Source organism: Theropithecus gelada, chromosome 14 (genome assembly GCF_003255815.1).
Source record: "Theropithecus gelada isolate Dixy chromosome 14, Tgel_1.0, whole genome shotgun sequence".
Taxonomy (NCBI): domain Eukaryota; kingdom Metazoa; phylum Chordata; class Mammalia; order Primates; family Cercopithecidae; genus Theropithecus; species Theropithecus gelada.
The window spans coordinates 111,747,241-111,769,795 of record NC_037682.1 but is presented as its reverse complement, the minus strand read 5'-3'; the positions used below and the strand labels follow the sequence as shown (position 1 = coordinate 111,769,795).

Here is a 22,555-nt window from a genome sequence, read left to right as displayed (position 1 = left end):
TTGCTACTACAGACTGGCCCAGCAGGTGCTCCACACTCCTCCCCAGCCCACTGAAGCCCAGGTCCCCCTCCTGTAGGTGAGCTGTGCTCTCGGAGGTTCTGGCTGGCCAACCTCATAAAGCCATTTGGGTTGGGAGAGGGTGTGAAGTAAGAAGGACAGGGGTTGGATCCCAGTCCTGTTCTAACAAGATGTCTGGACTTGAACTTGGGCCGGTCGCACAATTTTATAAAGGAGCCACATCTATAAAATGTTATAGAATCGCTACAAGGAGCCAATGGCCTAATTTATATGAAGGCACTTTGTAAACCCTAAAGTCCGCAGAGAAATGAGCACTGATATTACCTCTCCCAGGTGTTTTACACGCCACAAAGGCCTCCTGCGATGGGGAAGTCTTATCTCAGTGTTTCCCAAACAGCTAACCACCGACATCGATTTCAACAAGTTCCTAAGTGATTCCGATGCACACTCAAATTTGCTTTTCAGCAAAGAGGTGACTGTCATGGCAGGATTTCAGGCGCTGTGACAGTGGGGCTGAGGTGGTTGGGCGAGTGCTTTGGAATGGTGGACTCGAGCCCTTGGATGTGGCCCTGTGGGAGGCGTCAACTTTGCAGAGTGTAAGGTCAGTCCAAAGTCTCAGGGAATCTTCACATCCCCATCCCCTGAGACTAAGAAGGAGCCCAAGGCAGCTGATGTCTGTAGTGATGGTGGGTTTTTTTGACATTGCTTTTTAAAAAAGCATTATTTTTGGTGACTTGGAAATCAGAAGGGAAGGCATACTGATTTGGGGACACCTCTTCCATCAAAAAAGGCACACAGGAGGTAGCAGGTGCCTTCTCCAAGTATCCCTCGCTTGCCTGGAGCAGTGGCTGAGGCTCGGGATGGAGGCCCTGGCAGAAAGGGAAGGAGAAAAAAGCCTGGGGGGTGACCAATGGGACAGCTCCCTCCCCATCCCCCAGCAAGGCTGAGCTAGTCCTTGAAAACAGGTCCAGAAGGGAGGTGTGCTCACCTGAAAACGTTATCTCCCCGTGGACCCTGAGCTTAACCAAGGCCAAGCAAACCCAGCTCCCTCAATCCTCTGGCCTGCACGTAGGGGCAGTTGCAGCCTGTTCTGGGAGTTCCGGGAGCAGAGCAAAGGGGAGCCCCCTGCAAACCCCTTCCCTCTCCAAGGCCTTTGAGGAAGGATCTGACTCTCCCCATCTTTTCCCCGAGAAAGTTGAGTCCGCTGGGGAACCCATGAGACTCTCCCAGCCCCTAAAACACTCCTGCCTCCACCTCACCAAATCGTTATCATCTTCCGGCCTCAACCCACACCCCAACTCCTCCAGAAAGCCTTTCCCAATACATGCAGCCTGGAACCATCCAGCACCCTGCCCGGCACTTCCTATTACAGCCTCTTCATGTTGAAAGACACTTTGGAAGTGAAGAGCCTTCCAGATGTCCGATTTCATTGCATCAGGCTTATAGCTGCAGGAATGTCTGCTTTTTTTCACTAATAGTAGATACTAAGAATGGTTAACGGTGAGCACTATGTGCTAGATGCTTGACATGCAAGAATTCACTTCGGTCTCTTAAGTAAGCTCCTTTTATAGCTAAGGGAGTGGAGGCACAGAGAGGTCAAGCAACTTGACTCATGGCTGCACAGCAGGTAAGTAGCTGAGCCCGGATCTGAAGCGGGGTTCCAATCTCCATCCCATCTCTTGCCTTTGCGCTGGCTATTTCTGACTGGCTTACTGTGGTTGCAGCTATGTCTGTCTCCTTGTCTTGGGTGCAGAAGTTTTATCTCATCCTTCTCTAGTAATATCTTCCTTCTCCTCCTTCCTTCCTCAAATGGCTGAGCACACAGTAGGTGCTTTAGAAGTTGCTGTTAAGATAGGCCACTGCCACGGTATGGGGACACTTCTGACACCAGGTGGCAGCATTGGCCAAAAGTTTTCTCCAAACTCTGGGTCTTGTCAAATAAAAACTTAAAACGTTTATTTCTGGTAGAAATGATAAATACTTTGCATTAAAAATCTGGAATTCAAGTTTTCCTCGTACTTCATGCTCCCTCCCTGCCCCAGAACCTTACAAAAATATTTCTGTGTAGAGAGGGAAAGAGCTGGGGCCTGCTCTGGGAGGCAACGTCCAGGTGTCTGGGAAAGGCACTCGTGGTCTGCCGTCTGTCTCAGCGGCGGGAGGTCTCCACTCGCCCCACAGGCAGCCTCGGAGCCAGAAATGAGAACTCGCTGTTTTCCGGGGCAGGGGCTACATCGTGGGTCCCCAACAGCTCCTTCTTTGGGGATGGTGAGCCCCATGTTGGGGAGTAGGAAGGGACTGAGGGGCCAGCTCCTTCCAGATGTGTGCGTGGGGAGGGCAGTTGTGTCTGGGGAGGGGGTGTACAGCTGTAGACTCCTTTCAGGGTCTAAACATTTAAGGAGCTCAGCAGAAGAACCACAGGCCATCACATTTTGGTGGCTTGCAAGTGAACACTCCACGGGAGATGCAGGAGGGAGGGGTGTAGGCCTGGGCAGCCCCTCTCTCCCTCTCTGCCCATAAGAAAGGCACAGGGTGGGAGTGGGGGTGCCTTCATGAGACCCCTCTGCCCTGCCACACTCCTTTCACAGTCATCCGAGATGGGGCCAGAGGGGTCCAGGCTCCAGGGCCAGGGGAGTGGGGAGGGAGGGAAATAAGGCCTCAGGTGGGGGATGCCACCCCCTCTAGTGGCTGGTGAAGAGCAGTGGGCCCAGAGCAGCCACCCCCTCCAGGTCCCTCCCACCCTAGCCTGGCTAGGGGTCCTCATCCCAGAGACACAGCTGCCTCTGGGGCACGTAGAAGTCGAAGCTGTAGCTCTTCTGGCAGCTGCGGATGCCACACTTGTAGGGTGTGGGCCGGTCGCGGCTGTGGCAGTACTTGAGCATGCAGGGGTACCAGGCCAGGCTCAGGCCATAGCGGCAGACACAGGGCTTCGCGCGATCTCCCACCTGCCCACAGCGAGGCAGCTCCGCCTGCTCTGAGGCCTTGGGCAGAGCCTCAAACACAGAACTGTCCACACCTGGGGGAGAGAGGCAAGGATCAGGGAGGGAGGGAGGGAAGGAGCTCCCCTAGCCAGAGGCCGCTGACATTCCCCACTTGGTCTTCTCTGTCATCCGACATGCATTTACAGACACCTCCATTTCAAAGCTGCCATGGGACACAGAGGTAAGACCTGGGCACTAGCCTCCTCCTTGCTGGGCTCGCTGGAGAAACATTAAACAGGAATCACCTTCCTGTATGGCATCAACTGTGTGCCAGGGGCTCTGCTTACAGTACCTCCATCTATCACCCCATGGGCTAAGTATTGTCATCCCTGTTTCACTGATGAGAACGTCAACCCAGAGAAGTTTAATGATCTGGCCAAGGTTTCAAGGCCTCCACGCGGCCACACTGCCACACAGTGCTTTAAAAAATCACCACACTGGAGTGTGCCAACATAGAGGCATGCGGAGACGGGGTTGGAAGTCAAGGAAGCCTTCTTAAAAAAGGTAACATCTGGCAGGGCACAGTGGCTCATGCCTGTAATCCTAGCAATTTAATAGTCCAAGGCTGGTGGATCACCTGAGGCCAGGAGTTTCAGACCAGCCTGGCCAACATGGTGAAATCTCGTTTCTACTAAAAACACAAAAATTAGCTGGGTGTGGTGGCAGGTGCCTATTATCTCAGCTACTCTGGAGGTTGAGGCAGGAGAATTGCTGGAACCCGGGAGGTGGAGGTTGCAGTGAGCCGAGGTCATGCCATTGCACTCTAGCCCGGGCGACAACGGCAAGGCTCCGTCTCAAAAAACAAAAGTGACATCTGAGTAGGGCTAGTCAGAGAAGGGCCAGCAAAGCACACCCACAGAGGGGCAGGTCAGATCAGGGTGGCCAGGGCTCGGGGCAAACGGGAAAGTGTACATATGAGGGGTGCTGGGGGGAGATGGAAGGGACCGGCCCTGGTTAGGCTCAGGGGCTGTACAGGAGCGGCCAGCTTCTGGGGGACGCTTACGTCAAGCCTGTGGTGTAGTCTGGGGTGCAGGCCATGGGGGAGGGTGTATGTGTGTGGAGGGCAAGACCACAGCTCAGCTGGACATTTCTAAATCTGGGCCTGCCCTGGGAAGAGCAGGCATTTCTCCAGTGCTCAGCTGGCTGGCAGAAGGCACAGGGGCCTGGAGTTGGAATGGGGCCCTTTCCCTCTCCCTCCACACAGAGGACCTGAGGGCTGTCCTGGGAAAGGTACCCAGAGAGGGGCCAGCGCTGAAGTCACAGAGCTCAGGAAGGCAGGGACCACGCAGCACAGAGGGGAGCTCCCAAGGAACTTGGGGCAGAGATGCCGGCAACAGGGAAGGCCCGAAGCTGATTTCTTAGAGGTGGCAGTGGAGGGGGACAGGGTGTCCTTGTGCCCCACTCCCATGACAGAAGGTCCCATCTCTGTGTCCTAAGGGCAGGGATGAGGGGAAGTACCTGGGAATCTCCCTCCACAGGGCCTAGCAGAGTCTGTGTGCCCTGCCTGGAATAGGGCCCTTTCCTCTGACTGAATCTTCTCACTGAATATTCACACAGGCGCCACTTCCTCCAGGAAGCCTTCCCAGACCAACTGCAGCCTGGTTTGGGGGTCCCTCCCTGAACGCCTGTAGCTATCATGGTACTCTATCACACTTAACTCTGTGCAGATCTACCCTGCTGGGGGACAGGAACTGAGTGTCCAGTACATCTCTGTAGGTGGTCAGTAAATGTCTCCTGAACAAAGCAAAGGCTAATGATGAGACCTGGCTAATGATGAGACTCGGCTAATGATGCCCCTGCCCTCCTCCACTGCTCTGTGCTGTCTCCCCATCCCCTTCCCTCCGCCCAGCAGCAGGCCGTGCCCAGCTCCCAGCTGACCTTGCTCCAGCCAGAACCGGACGTCCTCCTGGCGGGCAAAGATGGCATCCACGGCCTCAGCACACACGTTGTGGAGATGGGGGCTCAGCAGGGCCCCCTGGCTGAAGTTGACAGCGACATCCATGTGCAGATGCTCCAGACCCCGAACCTCCTCCGCCTGCCGCACTGCCCGGGGATTTTTCTGTGTGTGGGAGAGAAGCCACTCCTACCTGGCTTCAGAATGCTCCCTGCCCGTCTTCCCCTGACCCTCCAGAGTCAGGCAAGCCCAGGCTGACTGCCTTTAGAACGCTGGCGCCTTCTGCAGGGTGGCAGCCCCGCCCCTCTCCAACTGGCAGTGAGACTGATACCTAGAGTACAGTCGGGCCTTTTCAGCTTCTATCCAGAATGGACACTTCCCAAACTATGTGCTGGCTGCTAGGCTGACCTCTGGGGCCTGATGGAGAATGCCGAGGTGTGGATGGGAGGTGGAAGTGGGTGGGCCAGGCAAGCCGTGCCAGGGCATATGACCTCTGGAATTTCCAACATCCAGGGAACCAAGTCCCTTTGGGAAAGCAGGCAAAGGGCAGGGGCGAGAAGTCCCCCAGGGCAGGCTCTGCTGGACACGCCAGGGAACTCAGATGAGGCTGGGGCAAGGCCCTGGGTCTAAGAAGACAGCAGGAGTAGGCCGGTAGCTTTGAGGGTCTTGAACACTTTACATATGTTAGCTCACTGAATTTGCCCATAACCCATTTTCTCAATGAGAAAATTGTGGCTTTGAAAGTAACTTGTCCAATGTCACACCCAACTAATGAGTGACGGAGGAGATGTGATACCTGATTTGGCCTCAGAGCCCAAGCCCCTAGCCTGTCACACACGGGGAGGTGCTGGAACCAGACGGGAGAAATCTGAGAGCTGGGGTTCAGTTAGCGATCTGCAGGTCAGGTTTGGCCTGGGGCAAAATCAGGGGCTCAGGACTCTAGGGTGAATGGGGTACCAGGGATGAGGGCGGGTCAGGGGCAGTGGGTCAAGGAACAGCATGAAGATGAGGAGCTGGGTGGGAAGCTAAGGTTGGGGGATCAGGGCTTACAGCCAGGCCGGCTGCAGGGGTCAGGTCTGCGGGTCGGGATCTGAGCCAGGAGGGCCTGGTAGGGGACTCACCTGCCGGAGCTTGGCCATGGCCTCACTGGGGATGATCTCATTGTGCTGCAGCTGGGTGACAAAGCAGAGGGCCTGGAACTGACTCTGCCCCTTCTCCAGCTCCCCCAGGATCAGGGCCCGGAAGATCTTCACATCCTGAAGAAGGGCAGGAGGATGGGAGCAGCTGGAGGGTGCAGGAGCTTCCCACCGGCCCACCGGGTGCTCAGCTTGGCCCCTGAGAGGACGCCTGGACACTGCCTGGCAACAGACACCTCCCTCCTGCTGGTCTAGGAATTTTTATCTTTTCCATTTAAACCCGTGACTTAAAAGAGAACACACCCTAAATGTTCCAAAGCCTCCTGGAAAATTGACAAAGTGAACCACTAGAGTTTTTCTCAGCTGATGACTTCCCTCGGCGGAACCCCTTAACGTCACCCTGATCAGGGTGGGCCAGGGCCTCTACAGCCACCTGACCAGGGCATCATGGAGGAGGGCTGGACTTTTCCAGTACTGACTCCAGAGTTCCTCTCTCTGACTTTTTTTTTTCTTTGTAGTTCTAATGGCTAGAAATCGTAGTCATTTTTATTCAGTAGATTTGGGGAGAAGTCTCAAGATGCCCCTGGTGCTTCTGATCAGCCAGGCTCCTGGCCACTGACCTCTGAGTGAGTGGGGTGGTGGGGCCGGGATGGGGTGAGGACAGAGTGGGAGGCTGGCTGCAGCTATTTCAGCCTTCCGGCCTGAGGGAGCTAGGATGTCTTGCCTCTTCCTTTCCCTCCCCACTTCCCCTTTCCCCCATGGGGTCGCTAATGGCATTGCCGCAGTCCAAGGGCTCCTTCCTGTTACTGACTCACTGTGTGAATGGGGGGTCTGCAGGAGGATGGAGGCAGGAGAGCTGTAGGGTGGGCTGGGGCCCCCTTCCCTATCTGGCTGCTGGAGCCCTGCACACTGCCCACCTGCACCGCTCACCACATGAGAAGCGGCCCCTTGCCTTCTTACCCATCTCTTGGACTTGATTAAATCAACTCTGCTCCCAGTGAGAAGTTAGTGGGCCCCAGTCAGAAGTGGTCTACATCTGTCAAGACCCTCCTGTGGTGGGGGCACCCTGGCCTCAGTGACCATTCTCTGCTGGGAACCCTTGTGGCTCTGCACTGAGACTTAGAATGACAGCTCTGCGGATCATCTATTAATGCCCGGGCCCTCGCCCCCCACCACATACTCACTGAGTGCTTGTTGTGCACCCGTGAGAACAGAAGTGTCTCAGCAACAGGGTCTGAGCGGCCCCCTTGGAGTCCAATACAGGCAGCAAGGGACTCACAGCTCTGCCCCGAAGCTGCAATGTATTAGTGAGTCCTCCAGGCTTTCCCCTAACTTCTCTGATGTGTAAAATGGGGATGATCCCAGTTATGTGACAGGGTTGTGGTGAGGACGAGGTAAGTTATCTGGAAGATTCTCACATGGGGTAAGCGCTCGCTGGGATTACTCTTGTAGGTGACCAGCAAGCCTCGCAGGTGGTCTGCAACAAACGAGTGCATGCCATCTCATAAATGCCCGTGTACTTCTGCAGTCCCTCAACTCTACACAGAAGTTTCTCTTACTTCCTTTTATTGTAAATGATCTCTGGAACAACGAGGTGTGGAAGTATAAGGGGAGGTTTTCCAGAAAGGGAAACTGAGGCTCAGCTGTTGAAGAAGGTTCCATTAGGTTCCTTATGACCCCAGAGACTTGTGAAGAAGGTGAATCAGAGCTCAGCTTAACCCCTGCTTCCTCTCAACAGGAAATCCCTTCTTGGTCATGATGCTGCAATCTCCTTGTCCTGCCAGTCTGGGCTATCTGATCTTCCCCTCACTCAGGTCGGCTGAGGAGAGATGGGAGGCTGCTCTGCCTGTAGCATATTCCATTCTGGGCTCAATTCCTGCCAGGTGAGACTTGATACCAGACTTCCCCTGCTAGAGCTTGAGCCAGGCCATGTCCCTGGCAGGATCCCCCAGGAAGGATCCAAAAACCACTTCCCCGGTATTTTCAGCTCTGACTCTCTGGAGAGTCAGATAGTTGGATATTCACAGTGTCTTCTCCAATACCGCAGGTGCATCAAATACCCGGAAGTCTCAGGGCTGCTCAGGGGCCTCTTTGCTTGGTGACATCACCTGACTACCGTTGGCAAGAGAAGGTATTTGAACTCAGACCAGACTAGAGGATGAAAGAAATCTATCTGAGCTTTTTTCCTGCTTCTATATGAATAATGTCATCAATGACAATAACAAAATGCTATCAAAATGGGAAGTGACTGGGGGTGCAGAAAGGGAATGATAATTTCTCACTGAGAGGATTTCCTCTGTATCTCCTATTTGTATAGGAAAAAGAGTTATTGAACTTTATAACTAGAAGAGAAAAAACATTGTTTCCATGGGTCAAAAGGATGTATGATCCTCTTTAAAATCCTTACAACAGGCGGTAGGAGCTATGATTGTTACCGAGCTTGGATTGGGTAACCTGCTCAAGGTCATGGACTAAGAGGAAACAGCCAGGATCTTAACCCAGACAGTCTGACTTCAAAGCCTGAGCTCTCTTAACCAGAATGCATAATTGCCTCTTGGATCAGCTAGTCTCATCTCCTTGATGCTCAGCTAAAGAAACTGGAACTTGGGCACACAGAGGTTGTGGGGTCTGCCCTTGATGCCGGGGCTGGCCAGCAGCAGAGGTGGGATTAGGACCCGCTTCCCACCATGCCCATCTGGTGGCAGCCTGCCTTAAGTCAGCACACCTGCCTTGGGAATGTGGCAGCTCTGGCTCGTGGTTCTTGCAACTACCAAACAGCATGACACAAGTAAGAGGAGAAGAGGAGGCAGGAACACCCTTCTAACCCACCTGCCTGCCCTGCCAGGACTTCTTTCTTTTTTTTTTTTTTTTTTGAGACAGAGTCTCGCTTTGTTGCCAGGGTGGAGTGCAATGGTGCGATCTTGGATCACTGCAACCTCCGCCTCCCGGGTTCAAGCGATTCTCCTGCCTCAGCCTCCTGAGTAGCTAGGACTACAGGCGTGCGCACCACGCCCAGCTAATTTTTGCATTTTTAGTAGAGACAGGGTTTCTCCATGTTGGCCAGGATAGTCTCGATTTCCTGACCTCATGATCCACCCGCCTCGGCCTCCAAAAGTGTTGGGATTACAGGCGTGATCCACACTGCGCCCGGCCCCCGCCAGGACTTTTAAAACCCCAAAATCTCCAGTCTCTCCTTCGTCTTTTTTTTTTTTGAGACGGCATCTCATTCCATCACCCAGGCTGGAGTGCAGTGGTGCAATCTCAGCTCACTGCAACTTCTGCCTCCTAGGCTCAAGCAATTCTCCTGCCTCAGCCTCTGGAGCAGCTGGGATTACAGACATGTGCCACCATGCCCGGCTAATTTTTGTATTTTGTAGAGACGGGGTTTTACCAGGTTGCCCAGGCTGGTATCAAACTCCTGACCTCAGGTGATCCGCCCACTTCAGCCTCCCAGAGTGCTGGGATTATAGGTGGGAGCCGCCGCGCCCGGCCCTTTTGTCCTATTTCCCCAGAAAAGCACATTCTACTTGCTGATCCCTGAGAGGGAGCAGGCAGCCCTACTTTCTGGGTCTATTTGGTAACAGGGCTCCATCATCCTGACCAGCGTCCCTCCCACTTTCCACTCCTTGCACCTCAGACTCCCCGGCAAGGTTGTGGACCCCCCGCTTCCTCTAACATTCATAGGGAAGGGTGAAAGTCCCCTCAGACGCTAAGCCCAGGCCAGGCGGAAGCCGGGCTCCCAGCCTCCTCCTTGCCCAGGAATCTGTTGGGATGATGCATTTCACGTGGCCTATCGCCTAAGCAGATGCTTAGCTGGGGAAGAGCCCACGACAGGGGCTGCAGGCAGGCTTCTGAGGCTCAGGACCCAGGCAAGGGCCCCCAAGATGGGAGGCTGTTATAAGGCTCCTTCTCCCACAAGCCTCCAGCAACCCCCAGCCTACCTGGAAGAACTGAAGCATACCACAGCCAGGGCCAGGATCTGGGCCATCCAGAGGGTGTGGCAAGTACCCTGGGGAAATAGTGTTTGCCAGAGTCCTCCTCTGTAGTTGTTAGTAAGGAGTAGGTAAGCTCTAGGATAGCACAGAATTTAAGAACAAAGGCTCTGGAGCCAGTGTTAACCCATGTTCAGATCCTGGCTTTGCCTTTGCTGGCCACATAACCTTGAGGGGATTTACTTCACCTCTCTGTACCACAGTTTCCACATTGGCAAGATGAGTAAAACGACAGTACCTACCTCGAGGGACTGTTACAGGGAATAAATGAGTGAAAGGTTTCAGAACACAGTGGGCTGAACTTTCAGCTTCTCTCTTGTTGCTGCAATTCCTGGCCCTATGTCTGCCTTGCTCCACCTGAAATCTACTCCACTCCTGAAGACCCAGGAGCCAACAATTTTCTCTTCCAGATATACCTACGGCCTAGACAGGTCAGGTGACTCCTCTGGGGCTTGCAAGCAATCAGCCAATCAGTGGAGAGCACTGATTAGCATGACCTGGTGCAGGGCCTTCACAAGCACCTGGCAGGGGAGTGGCCCTGACCAAGACACAGATTCCTGTCTTCCAAGGGATTGTGGAGGAGGCTGACTTCTGACAACTCAAGTCAGCGCACAATAGGTCTGGGGTTGAGGTTTACTGCAAGTGCAATGGAGGTAAAGGGTGGATGAGGGACTGCTTGTTGTCCCCTTAAGGTTAGGGCTGGGGGTGGCATGAGGGAGGGAAGACTTCGCACAGTGAGGGACGCCTCAGTGGCCCTTGATAGTTAAAGGATGGAGCGCTTTCCAGCAATGAGGAGTTTACAGAAGACAGCGAAGCATGAGCCTCCCAATGCCCCCACCCAATCATCCCTCCATGCTACTATCACCTGAGCCACCGAACGCCCTTCAAAGGCTCCCTTTGTCCTCACCAGAAAGCCTGCCCCCAGAGCCTCGCATCCCAGGTCCCTGCTCTGTTGCACTTCCCATGCACCGAACCGAAGAGCTTGCCGTTCCCAGAATGAGCGATGCTGTGTCACCCCTAGGACTTTCCGTGAGCAGGTTCCTCTGTCAGGATGCCCTGTGCTCAGCTGTCTCAGCTGTGTCATGTGAGCAGGGCACAGCTCACAAGCGACCCTCCTCTGGCTGCCCTCCCAGTGCTGCCCTCACCAGCCCTTCTGCAGAGCTGGCCAATCCCAGTCACTGCCTCTAGAGCACGAATCCCACTGTCTGCTCCCACTGTGTTTGTGCTGACCTCTTTACTTGTCTTTCTTTCCAGACTCAACTTCTTGAGCCTGGAAAAGTGTCTCCTGAAGTGCATCCCTACCCCCCGGAACACAGGAGGTGCCCAATAAACATCTGACAAGGAATACACGAAGGGTGAATGCACAACAGCACGGAACAGTTCTCCGAGAAAAGTGGTGGGAATGTACTGGGGTAGGAGGGAGAGGGTAGTGAGTGCTGATGAGGCTGGCAAGGGGCCAGGACACAAGCAGGACGCAGGGTCTGAGCACCCAGGCTGAGGAGTGGCAGGCTTCCTCTTGTGTCTCCCTGGAAGTCATCGGTGGGTTTGAGCCTGGGGTGACACGAGGGACCTGTGGTTTGGAGCTGAATCAGACTCCGCCTGAGGTTGCGAGAGTGCCTTGGGTCTCAGTGCCCCAGGCAGATGGTTCCTGTCCTCATGGAGCATCTTCTGCCCGGGCAGTGAGTCATCCAGGCCCTCTGTGAGCTGCCTCTGGCTCAAGAGCAGCGGCTCCAGCCTATTCATGTGGTGGCCCCGGGGTCTGTCGCACAGCTGGGGCTCAATGCTTAGTAGCTGGAGGAATGAATGAATGTTCTAGGGCCTCTATCAACCCACTGGCCTTCAACGTGCAGACACTCTTTCTTCTTGGCCTTGCCTGTAGCTGGGCTCCTGCAGGCTGGTAGTGCTACAGCTGCTATTTTGGCATCTAGAAGGTTTAGGGGATCATCTAGTTCATGGCCCAGTGAGATTCCGGCAGGGAAGTAACCTTCATGAGTCACACAGTGGCAGAGCCAGGGCCAGAAGCCCAGACCTCCTGACTCTGAGTCCAGTGATCTTCAGCTTGTCCAGGCTCCCCACTGTAGCCCTTGTCCAGATACTCAATTCCTCCCCGTGTCCGTCCCAGCCATGCTGTCTGACTGGGATCCACCTGCGTCTCCAGAGGGAAGGCTGCTCTGGTTCAGCTGCACTAGGTGAATGCGCTGAGAGATGGCAGAGCACCGCTCTGGGAAGAGCACCCCTGGGCAGACATCCTGTGCTCAGTACTGAGGGTGGGGAGGGAGCCCCTGGATCCCAGGGGATTGCGGGGTTGTCACATCAGCCCTGACTGGCTTCCAGACTCAGATAACATTGGGAAGAATGAAACAGGCTGTTTGGCCTCCGCCTCTGCCGCTGTTCCTGGGGGTTTATGTTACTCACGGCCGAGCCTAATCTGAACTGACACACAGGCTCACACGGCTTTCCCATTCGCGCACGCCGTCCTCTTTCACAGACTCGCTGGGTCTCGGTCTCCTTCCCGCAAGGTCTCCCAGTGGCTCCTGTTCCACATTCCCATTCCCTCCACAGGCGCGCATCCTGGCCTGTCTCCTCCCTCACAGTCTCCCTGTTCCCGGCAGAGGCGGCTCCTCACCCTCTCTCCACAGTCCCCACGTCCACCACCCTCTGAATTCCCCATCTCATGCTCTGCCTCAGGACACACCCTGCATCGCCCTCCTTACTTGCGGGATTCTCCTCACATGCCTCCTCCCTGACGCCACTTCTCATAACATGTGCACACACACACACTCACACGTGTACACGCGTGCACGCACAGGCACACACTCTCACCGCATATCATCACCTCGCTCCAGCCTGCCGGGTCTCCTCTGGCACCCTGCCTTCCCACCACGGCCCCTGGCTGGCCCCGCTCTCCAGGCACTCTTCCTCAGCCCCTCCCCAGAAAGCCCTGGTGGTTGGGAGGAGCTCCGCCTTCGAGGTAATGGAAAGCAAAGGGGGCCAGGGCAGCAGACCGCCCCCTCCCTCCACACCCTGCTTCCAGCCACCACTGTCCTGTGCTGGTCACAGCCCAGGCTGCAGGTCATCGCTCTAGGGCCACACAAAGCCACTTGGACCCCCCCCCACTCTTCCAGCCCCCTTGCTCCTGGACAGCTGGCGCTCTCTCCTGGGAGTGTCCTCTGCCATCTTGGTCTCCTTCCTGTCACACCAGACAGCGTGATTCTGGGGCCCAGCCTGAGCCAATCTAAATATTTATTCCTCTGCTCCTGGCTGGGGCTGCTTTAGGGCTAGAGAAGGGGCTGGCTTTGCTGAGCTGGGGAGGGGAGAGGGGGTTTAGCCTGGAGAGCCAGCCAGGAAGCGGCGCCTTCCTAGCCCCATGGCAGAGCTGGAAGCGCCCTGGCTGCTCTGCCCAGGCTTCTCGAGCAGGAACGGGGTGGATGGATTCCACCCAAAGCTAGGCCACGCACATCCCGAGGCCAGTGCCCAGCGACCTAGGCCGCCCCATGATGAGATGCCAGCATCCCCTCAGGGCTAGGCCTGGACAGAGGCTGCTTGTCACGGGGCATTAGCACAACCACTCACCCAGAGCAGTGCTCCTGCCCCCAGCCCCTCCCCAGAGCAGTGCTCTGTCAGCCGAATCCCAAAGGTCACCACTGTCCTGACTGCCGTGGGAACAATGTGAGGCTTTATGTGGATCAACTGCGCCCCACTGTGCCGCTGACTCAGGGCTCCTAAGACGGGGCTCCATGCTTCCCTCTCACCCGCATTCCCAGCCCTGACGCCTCCTGTGCTCCCTGCCCTTTATCTGAATCCCTAGTGGCAGCCACTTCAACACTTGCCAACTTCAAGGATGTCAGCTCCTCGTGATGCTTTGGTCTGTACGCAGAAAAGCAGCAGCTGCAGCAACATGCTTAATGGTGGGGTAGAGGGACCTCCTGGCCTGCGGGCACTGGCACCTCGCTCCTCACATGCCCATGCGGGCCTCTGTTCTGTGAAGGGCCCCTCAGTCACTGTGCACACCGAGCCCCGAGCATCACACTGTTGTCTCTGGTGTACTGGCAAGGAGCCTGGGGCTCAGAGAGGTTAAGTGACTTGCCAAGTCACACAGCTGGTAAGTGGCAGGAAAAAACGTACACAGTGCTCACTAGTGTCTGTGAGATCTTTTCTTTTCTTTTCTTTGAGACAGAGTCTCACTCTGTTGCCCAGGCTGGAGTGCAGTGGCGTGATCTCGGCTCACTGCAACCTCTGTCTCCCCGGTTCAAGTGATTCTCCTGCCCCAGCCTCCAGAGTAGCTGAAATTATAGGCACAACCCCCCATGCCTGGCTAATTTTTGTATTTTTAGTAGGGACAGGGTTTCACCATGTTGATCAGGCTGGTCCCGAACTCCTGGCCTCAAGTAATCCACCTGCCTCGGCCTCCCAAAATGCTGGGATTATAGGCATGAGCCACCACACCTGGCCTTGGTGAGATATTTTCTAAACCCATCGCCCTCACCCAACTCCCCAAGAGGCCATGCAGGGGAGAGAGGAGTTGCAGGCATGGCCAAGTAGCCAACACTCCATCCACTGGAGGTAAGAGGGTGGGGGACGTGGTCCAGCCCACATCTGCCCAAACAAGGGTCTCTGTGGATTTGTTCCCCTGCACCAAGGTTTTTTCCAACCTCTTCCCCTCCACCTCCCTCCCCAGGGTTCTTTAGCCTACTGGAAGGAGCCCACTCATGGTACCAGGGCAGACAGGCAGTCAGGATACACTGGAAGGAGCCCACTCATGGTACCACGGCAGACAGGCAGTCAGGATACACTGGAAGGAACTCTGGGTCCTAATCTCAGATTATCAGCTGCTTGATCTTGTCAGCCTCATTGAGAGCTCCAGGCCTCAGCCCGCACATCTACACAGAGAGGCACCATCTGCCTCCTGCTGTCTGTGGCAGCGAGGATCAGATAAGGCCATGTGTGACGTGAGGGGCTGCTCACTGGGTGATCTCCAGACCCTATGCAATCCTCATGTCGAGGCTGGGCCCTCTGCCTGCGGAACAGGAGTCTGTCCTAAGTTTATCTCCCCCGCCTCTCTGTGCCTTGGGAAGCCTGGGAGGGAACTCACTCACTCTCCCCACCCGCTTCCCAGCAGGATACTCCATTATCCCAGGTAGCAGTCTTTATGGCCTACCAGGACCTTTTGCTAGGACTCCACCTGGACATGGCATTCAGGAGTGGGAGATGCTGGTCAAACTCCAGGGAGGGGTCTGAACCCTCAGGCAGGGCTGCCCATTCCTGGTCTAAGGAGGAATTCCTCACACGCAGAGGAGGGACAGGTTTTAGAGCCAGGAGCCCCATGTCAGTGAGCCTGGTCATTCCATCTGGCGACTTCTTGTAAATACCTGTGAGGAAATGCTCTGAGCTCCAGAAAAGTCTGGGCCTTACCCGAAAGCACCTCCATTGCCTTCTCCTCCCCAAGGAGACTTTCTATCCATCAGATGCCTCCACGCCAAATCTTAAGGGTGCTAACGCAGACAGGGTAGAGGCAGACTGGAACCTGAAAGCTTCTCGGTCCCACATCTATGTGCTGTGGTATCTCCTTGGGATAAACATTCTTAGGTGGTGATGTGGACGTTGCACATTCCATATCTTCACTGACTACACCTCAAGGCTTCCCCTGTTACTCCCCTGCCCCCAGACCAGGCCCCCCGGCACAGGGACTCTAGCATTCTCTGGACTGTCCCTTCCTCTGGCTCCCACTCACTCATCAGTGCCCAGGGCAGGGCTCAAGCTTCCAACCTCCATGGGTCCTCGTCCCTTCAAAGTGGCCCTGAGCTGACCCGTAGAGCTGTACGTTCCCCTTATCTTGCTTATTCCCTCCAAGGCTCCAGCCGTGGGCCTTCAGGATCCCCTCTTTCCACACTTTGGGAGTCTGTGTCTCCTTACCCCCCTGATGCTGGGAGGGGAAAGGGACCCCCACTGCCCAACACCCTGATGCCATCACACATGACCTTCTTCCTATCTGTCAGCATCACCCTCCCCATCTGGTCAGCACCAAGCCAGGCAGCCTGGAGCGTGACTCATCCTGTTCCCAGCTTTTGGCCACTTGGACTTGGGGACAGAGGTGAAAGAGAAATTGGCAAGAATACCAGCTTCCAGGAGGTGGACCAGGAGGGCTGTCAAACAGCCAGGTTAGAGACAGGGGACGGTGGCATGCCTGTGATTAGAAATGCCAGTGATTATGTACATCCAGGGTTAATTACACCCATAGGATGTGGAGTATAAAGGAGACTGCTGCCCACCAAGGGTGCGCTGTGAATGTTTGTGTACCGAGGGCATACAGCATTAGGCCCGAAGCATATGTGCTGCTCAAAACACATTAGGATTAGTGTGGGTAAGATGACAGATTTCAAATATGTGACTGAGTTTGGGCCCCACCTTCATTTAGCCTGACCTGGCTCCTTCTCCAGGCCCCCTCCCCTCTCCTACAGCAATTGTACCAGTGGTTCCCAAACTTTGCAGCACATTGGAATCATCTGGGTTCTTTTGTCACCCAGACTGGAGTGCAGTGGCGCAATCCTGGCTCACTGCAACCTACGCCTCCTGGATTCAAGCGATTTTCCTGCCTCAGCCTCCCGAGTAGCTGGGACTACAGATGTACGCCACCATGTCCAGCTAATTTCTTTTTTATTTTTCAGTAGAGATGGGGTTTTGCCATATTGGCCAGGCTGGTCTCGAACTGCTGACTTTGTGATCCGCCTGCCTCGGCCTCCCAAAGTGCTGAGATTACATCACCTGGGTTCTTAAAAAAAAAAAAAAAAAAAAAACCAAAACAACTGCTGCCTGACTCCCATCCTGAGATATTCTGATTTCACTGGTAGGATACGCAGCCCAGGCACTGAGAGTTTTCAAAGCTCCCCAGGTGATTGTGAGGTGCGGCAAAGCTGGGAGCCACTGAGCTGTGGCATTCTTTCAGAGCTGTGGCTCAGTCAGCCCGATGGCCTTCACTCAGCCTCTGGGCAGGGCTTGCGGTAATGCATGATGGCCGTTTGATAGCTCCAAGCTACTGAGTCTGCAAGCCTCACCTGGGCTCCAGGCTATGTGTCCTCCAGTTGACGACTGACTGCTTCACTGCCTCAAGGTCCAGGGTGGTAGTGTGGGAAAGAGTTAGACTGTCAGAACTCTAACTTGGGTACAGGCAAACGGGGGTGGGAAGCGCTGGAGAGAGGGGGCTGGATGGGGTTGGGAATCAGACAGAGGCCTTGGTCCCATCCCACACAGGGGAGGCTCACTGCTGCCCTGGGTGGACTGTCAGGACAAGGATGGCTGCTCCTGCTCTGAGGGGCTGGCCAGCAATTTTGGAACTTCAAAGAGAAGGTTACAATGAAGAGCTCCAGGCTCCTCCAAGCTCAGTACTGGCTTTTCCACATGACCTTGGGTCTGTTGTTCAATGTCTTTGAGTCCAGGCTTAGCAGAGAGGATCCTTGCTGAAATGCTGTGTGGGCCACAATTAGCAAAGCTAACGGCTCCTACGTCTTGCGTACTTAACACAGTATGAGTATGTCATAGGCACTACTAACCGTGGGATATGTGCTATTATTATCCCCATTTTACAGATGAAGAAATGAAGGCCTGGAGAGATCAAATAGCTTGCCCAGGGTGAACCTGCTAATAAGTGGTAAACCAAGTCTGTCTCATTCAGTCTAGACTGTTTCTCTCCAAAGTGATCAAATGGCAAACGTCACTCTTCCCAAGTAGATTAGGACTTCCCCCAAACCATTGCAAATGGGTTTAGTACAAGAAACACAAAAGCATGACTTCCCAGGCTGGAGTGCAGTAGCACAATTGCAGCTCAGTGCAGCCTCAGCTCCTGGGCTCAAGTGATTTTCCTGCCTCAGCCTCCTTGGATAGCTGGGACTACAAGGCACACACCAGTGTGCTCGGTTAATTTTTTGATTTTGTGTAGAGACAGGGGTCTCGTTTGGCCTGAAGGTTTCATATTCCTGGTTTCAAGCGATACGCTTGCCTCAGTCTCCCCAAATCCTGGGACTGCAGATGTGAGCCATCACACCCAGCCCAAGTCTTTTTCTGATGGGAAAAACCATTCCTTCTAGACTGACCTTGCTTGTGGAAATCTGCCAAAGACTATGAGGCACGAGGCCTTGAGAACTGAGAGGTGACCCACCCTAGAAGGATTCGGACATAGAAGCTGCTGTGGCCAGTGCAGGCAGTGACTGAGTGGCCTGGGTGAGGGTAAGGCTATTCTTCCCCACACTGCACTCTCCAACTCCACCCCATCCTAGGCCAATGGAGAAGCCTGGAGTTAAAGGGACTTGGGAAAGCTGGTTTCCTTTCTGTATCTTCCACTCCCAATTCCCTCCCCTGCTGATGAAATTGGAGATGCCAGAGGTGGGTGTGAAATGGTAGCTTCTGGGTCAGAGGCTAACCTGAAAATCAGACTTCAGAAACCTGGGTGGAGGTCTGAACCACTGTAGGGATTCAAATGAGGTGCTCACAATCTCCAAATGCATTTTCTAACTGGGCAGTCAGATGCCCAGCACACCCTCACTCCAATCCCCAGCACCCCACCCCCGCCATCAGCCACTACTGCCATCACATCACAGCTACCCGGGCACTTCTTAGCCTCTCCCTTCAGGTCAGAGCAATAAAAACCTTCCAGCTGTAGCTAAAGGCTATAAAAGCTCAGTCCTACCCATTGCCTTTCACTGTCCTGGCCACAGCCAAGAAAGTCTCTCTGCAGGGTTCTAGTGCAGCCACAAGAAGACGTCCAGTGGGCAGGAGGGTGGGAGGCTCACAGCCTGGCCTGAGGCTAACTTTCAAGGACAAAGAGCTTGGACAGAAGATTAAATCTCCGATTCCTGATGGATCCAGCCACTAACATAGATTTTTCAGGAACAGAACACACTTGATAAAGTTCTCCTAAGGTTTAGGTGGGGAGGCAGGGTGGCGAAGCCGACCCTATCAGCTTCCCTCTCTCTCCATCTACATCTGAGTGCCTAGCTTAGGCCTGCTAAGTAAGGATGGGCTACAAAGTCTTCCCATTTGTGAACGCTCACTACCCCGCCCCCCACCTGCCTGCTTAAGTCCAATGTCAGTGACAACTCAGAGGCCCTGGGGCAATCAGCAGTCAAGCCTCACCCCCCCGACCCCACCCACCTCTAGCGGTCAAGCCTAACCCTCCACCCCTGCTAACTATGGCAATCTGGCTGGGTCCCTAACTGACTCCCCAAACTCTGCCACCTCTCCTGTAAAGCACCCTGTCTCTAAGAGGGAAGAAAGACAGGCAGCTTCAGCAAGGGTCCTCCGGGCCGGGGCTCCCCCAGCTACCTAATCTGCTTCACCCCTGCACTCCTCCAGGGACAGAACCTCACAGGGCCTCTCTTTAGCTGGGGGAAGGAGACAGAACACTCCTTTTGAATACCTAAGACTCACCCACCCTCTTTTCCTCCAGCTTTCCTGCTCTGGGTCACTGTTAGTCACTCACCATCCTTCCAGGCCCATTTCCTGATAAACCCCTAGCCCCCTGGGTGCAAGGCCCTTCTTGTTCCCTCCACAGCACACCCCCCCCCCCCCACACACCCAGAGAGGGCTGGTCTCTAACTCCCTAACCCTAATCTGGGCCAAAACAGGGGGGTTGGCTCGCTTCTCTGCCAGGCAGAGTGAAGGGCAGCACTTCTCCCAGAGACAGGGGGCCTCAGCTGGGGTGTCTCTCCAGGATCCTCCTGCTGCAAGCGCCCCAGCCTTCCAGACCAAAGAGGAGACAGGGCTTCTCCCGGCTTGAGAGGGACCAGGGGCAATCAGCTCTCTCCAGAAAAGTGAAACAGAGGAAGAGGTGACACAAGGACTCCAAAATGTCAGGGCTGGGAGGCTTCGCAGACCCCTCATTGCCTTGTACAGGGGTGAGAAGCCAGGCATAGGAGGAAAGAGACTTGCTTGCTCTAGGTCACACAGCGAGAACCCGCAGTGAGAGCCCACAGGGAGAACACTTCGCCTAGGGCTTTCCCACCAGAGAGCACAGGGGAATGACTCCAAGCAAGAAGTCCAGTCGTTACTAGGAGTTCTGAAGGAGGGTCAGCACCTGGGGGCTCTGGGAGCGCTGGAGGAGGGAGTGAGAAAGGGCAGCAGAGGGGTTCTTTGGGGAGAATGAAGGGGTGGGCGCTGGGGAGTGGGCAAAGAGGTGTAGAGAATAACCCGGCGTGACCTTGGGCCAGCCGCGTCTCCCTCGTGGGCCCGTCTTCCCTTCTGCAGGCAAGAGGGGCAGGCAAGAGGGCGCCTGGGATCCCGGGGGGCTCAGGCTTGAAGGTGCCACCCCGGCGAGTGAGGGCGCCTCACCTTCTTGAAGTCGGCGGTGAAGGAGACAAGGGTGCCGTCGGGTTTGCGCAGCTCGAGGCTGATGCTGTCGGCGTCGCTGTCCGCCTGCAGGCTCTCCTCGGTCACCTGGCCGTCCGGCAGCCGCACGCGGACCCGCAGCTCGGCCGGCGCACCCGTTCCCAGCAGCGGCGCAAGCAGCGGCAGCAGGAGCAGCAGCGCGGGGAGCGCCGGGGGGACCCCGGGAAGGCGCATCCCCGGGGGCCGCTGCAGTCCGCGGCCCCGGCGCGCCGCGTGGGGGCGGGGAGAGGCGCAGGCAAACTTCGCCCAAAGTTGGGGGCTAGTTCGGGGCGCTCCGGAGCCGCTCCGCTCGGGGCCTTGGCCGCGGGGTCGCCCGCGAGGTGGCACGGACGCACGTGGGTAGCGCTCGGCAGCGCGCCCCCGGAGGCCCCGAGGCGGAGACAACGCTGCCCCGGCCCGGCTCCGCGGCCCCGGGCTCCGGCGCTGCGAGCCTGTGTTTTGCACTTTTCATTCAATCCCACCCCCCGTCACTTCCTTCAGAAAACAGAAACCACCAGGACCCGCCTTAAAGAGACCGCGCACCTCGCGGCCCTTAAAGGGCCCGCGGCTGCCCCCCGCGCTCTGGCGTTGGCCGGGCAGGGGGCGGGGAGAGGGGGCCGCGGCTCCGCGGCTTTGTGCGAGCGGCCTCCTCGATCTCCCTCCCTCCGGGCCGCGCGGAGTCAGCGACCCAGGCGGTGTCAGAAGTTTGCTCTCTCGGCAAATCCCTTCCTTCCAGCAGGGGCGGGACGGGTGGCTCTTTCCCCGCCCTACACCCCACACTTTTTTTTTTTTTTTTAGCTTGCTCTTGTGCCACGTGGATGAAATAATCGGGCTTGGATTTTTAGGGGTTTTGTTTGGTCTTTTGGTTTCTCTGACACAGCGAATTTCTAAAAAGCTTCTGCAAAATCAGACCTCGCTTCGCACTCTGCCTTTTCCCTGCCCCACCTTGGGAGGGTGGATCAGGGGTTCTCGCCCAGCTTTGCCACCGCCAGGTGTTAGACCTTGATGGGTCAGGTCAGCCATGGGGACGCGGCCCTCAGGTTTTGTGAGCCAGCCCCTGTGCCTCTTTCCTTTTCAGTCCTGCCTCCCGTGCTTCCCGCTTTCACCGTCTTTCCTCCGTCCTGCCCACCACCGCAGACCCGATTCTTTCTCTCTATCATAGACTGTGCAAATCCAGGGAAATGTTAGATTCCAGGTCACTCGGGAGAATTTCCAGGGACTCGGGACACTGGCGCTCAACGACAGTGGCTTTCCCACAAGCCACAAGGAAACATGCGTGCCCTGCAGTGCACCCCAACAATAAAGAGGGTGAAGACCGGGAGATCTGGATTGCTGCGTCCTCTGATTAGTTGTGGAATTTAGGCACGTTTTAAAAATTCTTTGGGCTTAAGTGTCCTCCTGTGTATCGTGGAAGCCGCTCAGACCTACACTGTCCTGCCAGTCCCAGGCAAGGGAAAAAGCCCCAGGAAGATGCTCAAAACCAGTTGTTCCCTGACTTCCATTTTCACTTCTATTGGGAACTTGATTGCTGATAGGTGAAAACTTCCTTCTCTGCAGCCTCCTTCCCTTCTAGGGCTTCCCCAGCACAGGGCCATGTGAACTGCAGGGTCCGGCTAGAATCGGCCTCTTGCTATCAGCCGGGGGCCCAGAGAGTGCTACACACTCTCTGCTGCCTAGATTTAGGACTGAAGGGAATTTAAAAGACTATCAAGTCAGCCTTTTCCAAATTTGCCTTTCCTGAAGAATCACCTGGATGCTTGTTAGAAAATCGATTCCCAAATCTCTAAACCCATGGAATCAGATTCTAGGGAAAAGAACTGAGGATTAGCATTTTTGGCAAGGCCCACATGATGCTCGACATAAGTGGTTGACAGTGGGTATTTGGCAGATGTTTAAGCATAGAGTGTCTGGGCCAGGAGCGGTGGCTCACGCCTGTAATCCTAGCACTTTGGGAGGCCGAGGCAGTCGGATTGCCTGAGCTCAGGAGTTCGAGACCAACCTGGGCAACATGGTAAAACCCTATCTCCACTGTAATACAAAAGAAATTAGCTGGGTGTGGCAGCATGTGCCTGTAAACCGAGCTACTTGGAAGGCTGGGGGTAGGAGAATTCAACCTCTGCTTGAACCCAGGAGGCAGAGGTTGCAGTGAGCCGGGATTGCGCCACTGCACTCCAGCCTGGG

The 22,555-nt window shown here is 55.5% G+C and overlaps 1 protein-coding gene across 2 annotated transcripts; it reads right to left on the bottom strand.

Moving 5' to 3' along the window:
• Nucleotides 1-1,947: 1,947 nt before the first annotated feature.
• On the bottom strand, nt 1,948-21,087 carry OAF (out at first homolog). 2 transcript variants are annotated; one of them, XM_025358001.1, is made up of 4 exons: nt 20,339-21,087; nt 6,012-6,146; nt 4,875-5,055; nt 1,948-3,031 (listed from the first exon to the last, which is right to left on the bottom strand). In XM_025358001.1, the coding sequence occupies exons 1-4, from the start codon at nt 20,567-20,569 to the stop codon at nt 2,766-2,768; spliced, it is 813 nt and encodes a 270-aa protein (XP_025213786.1). In that variant the 5' UTR covers nt 20,570-21,087; the 3' UTR covers nt 1,948-2,765. The 2 variants fall into 2 exon arrangements, with proteins under 2 accessions (XP_025213786.1, XP_025213787.1); XM_025358002.1 differs by having other exon boundaries at nt 6,012-6,062.
• Nucleotides 21,088-22,555: the final 1,468 nt, after the last annotated feature.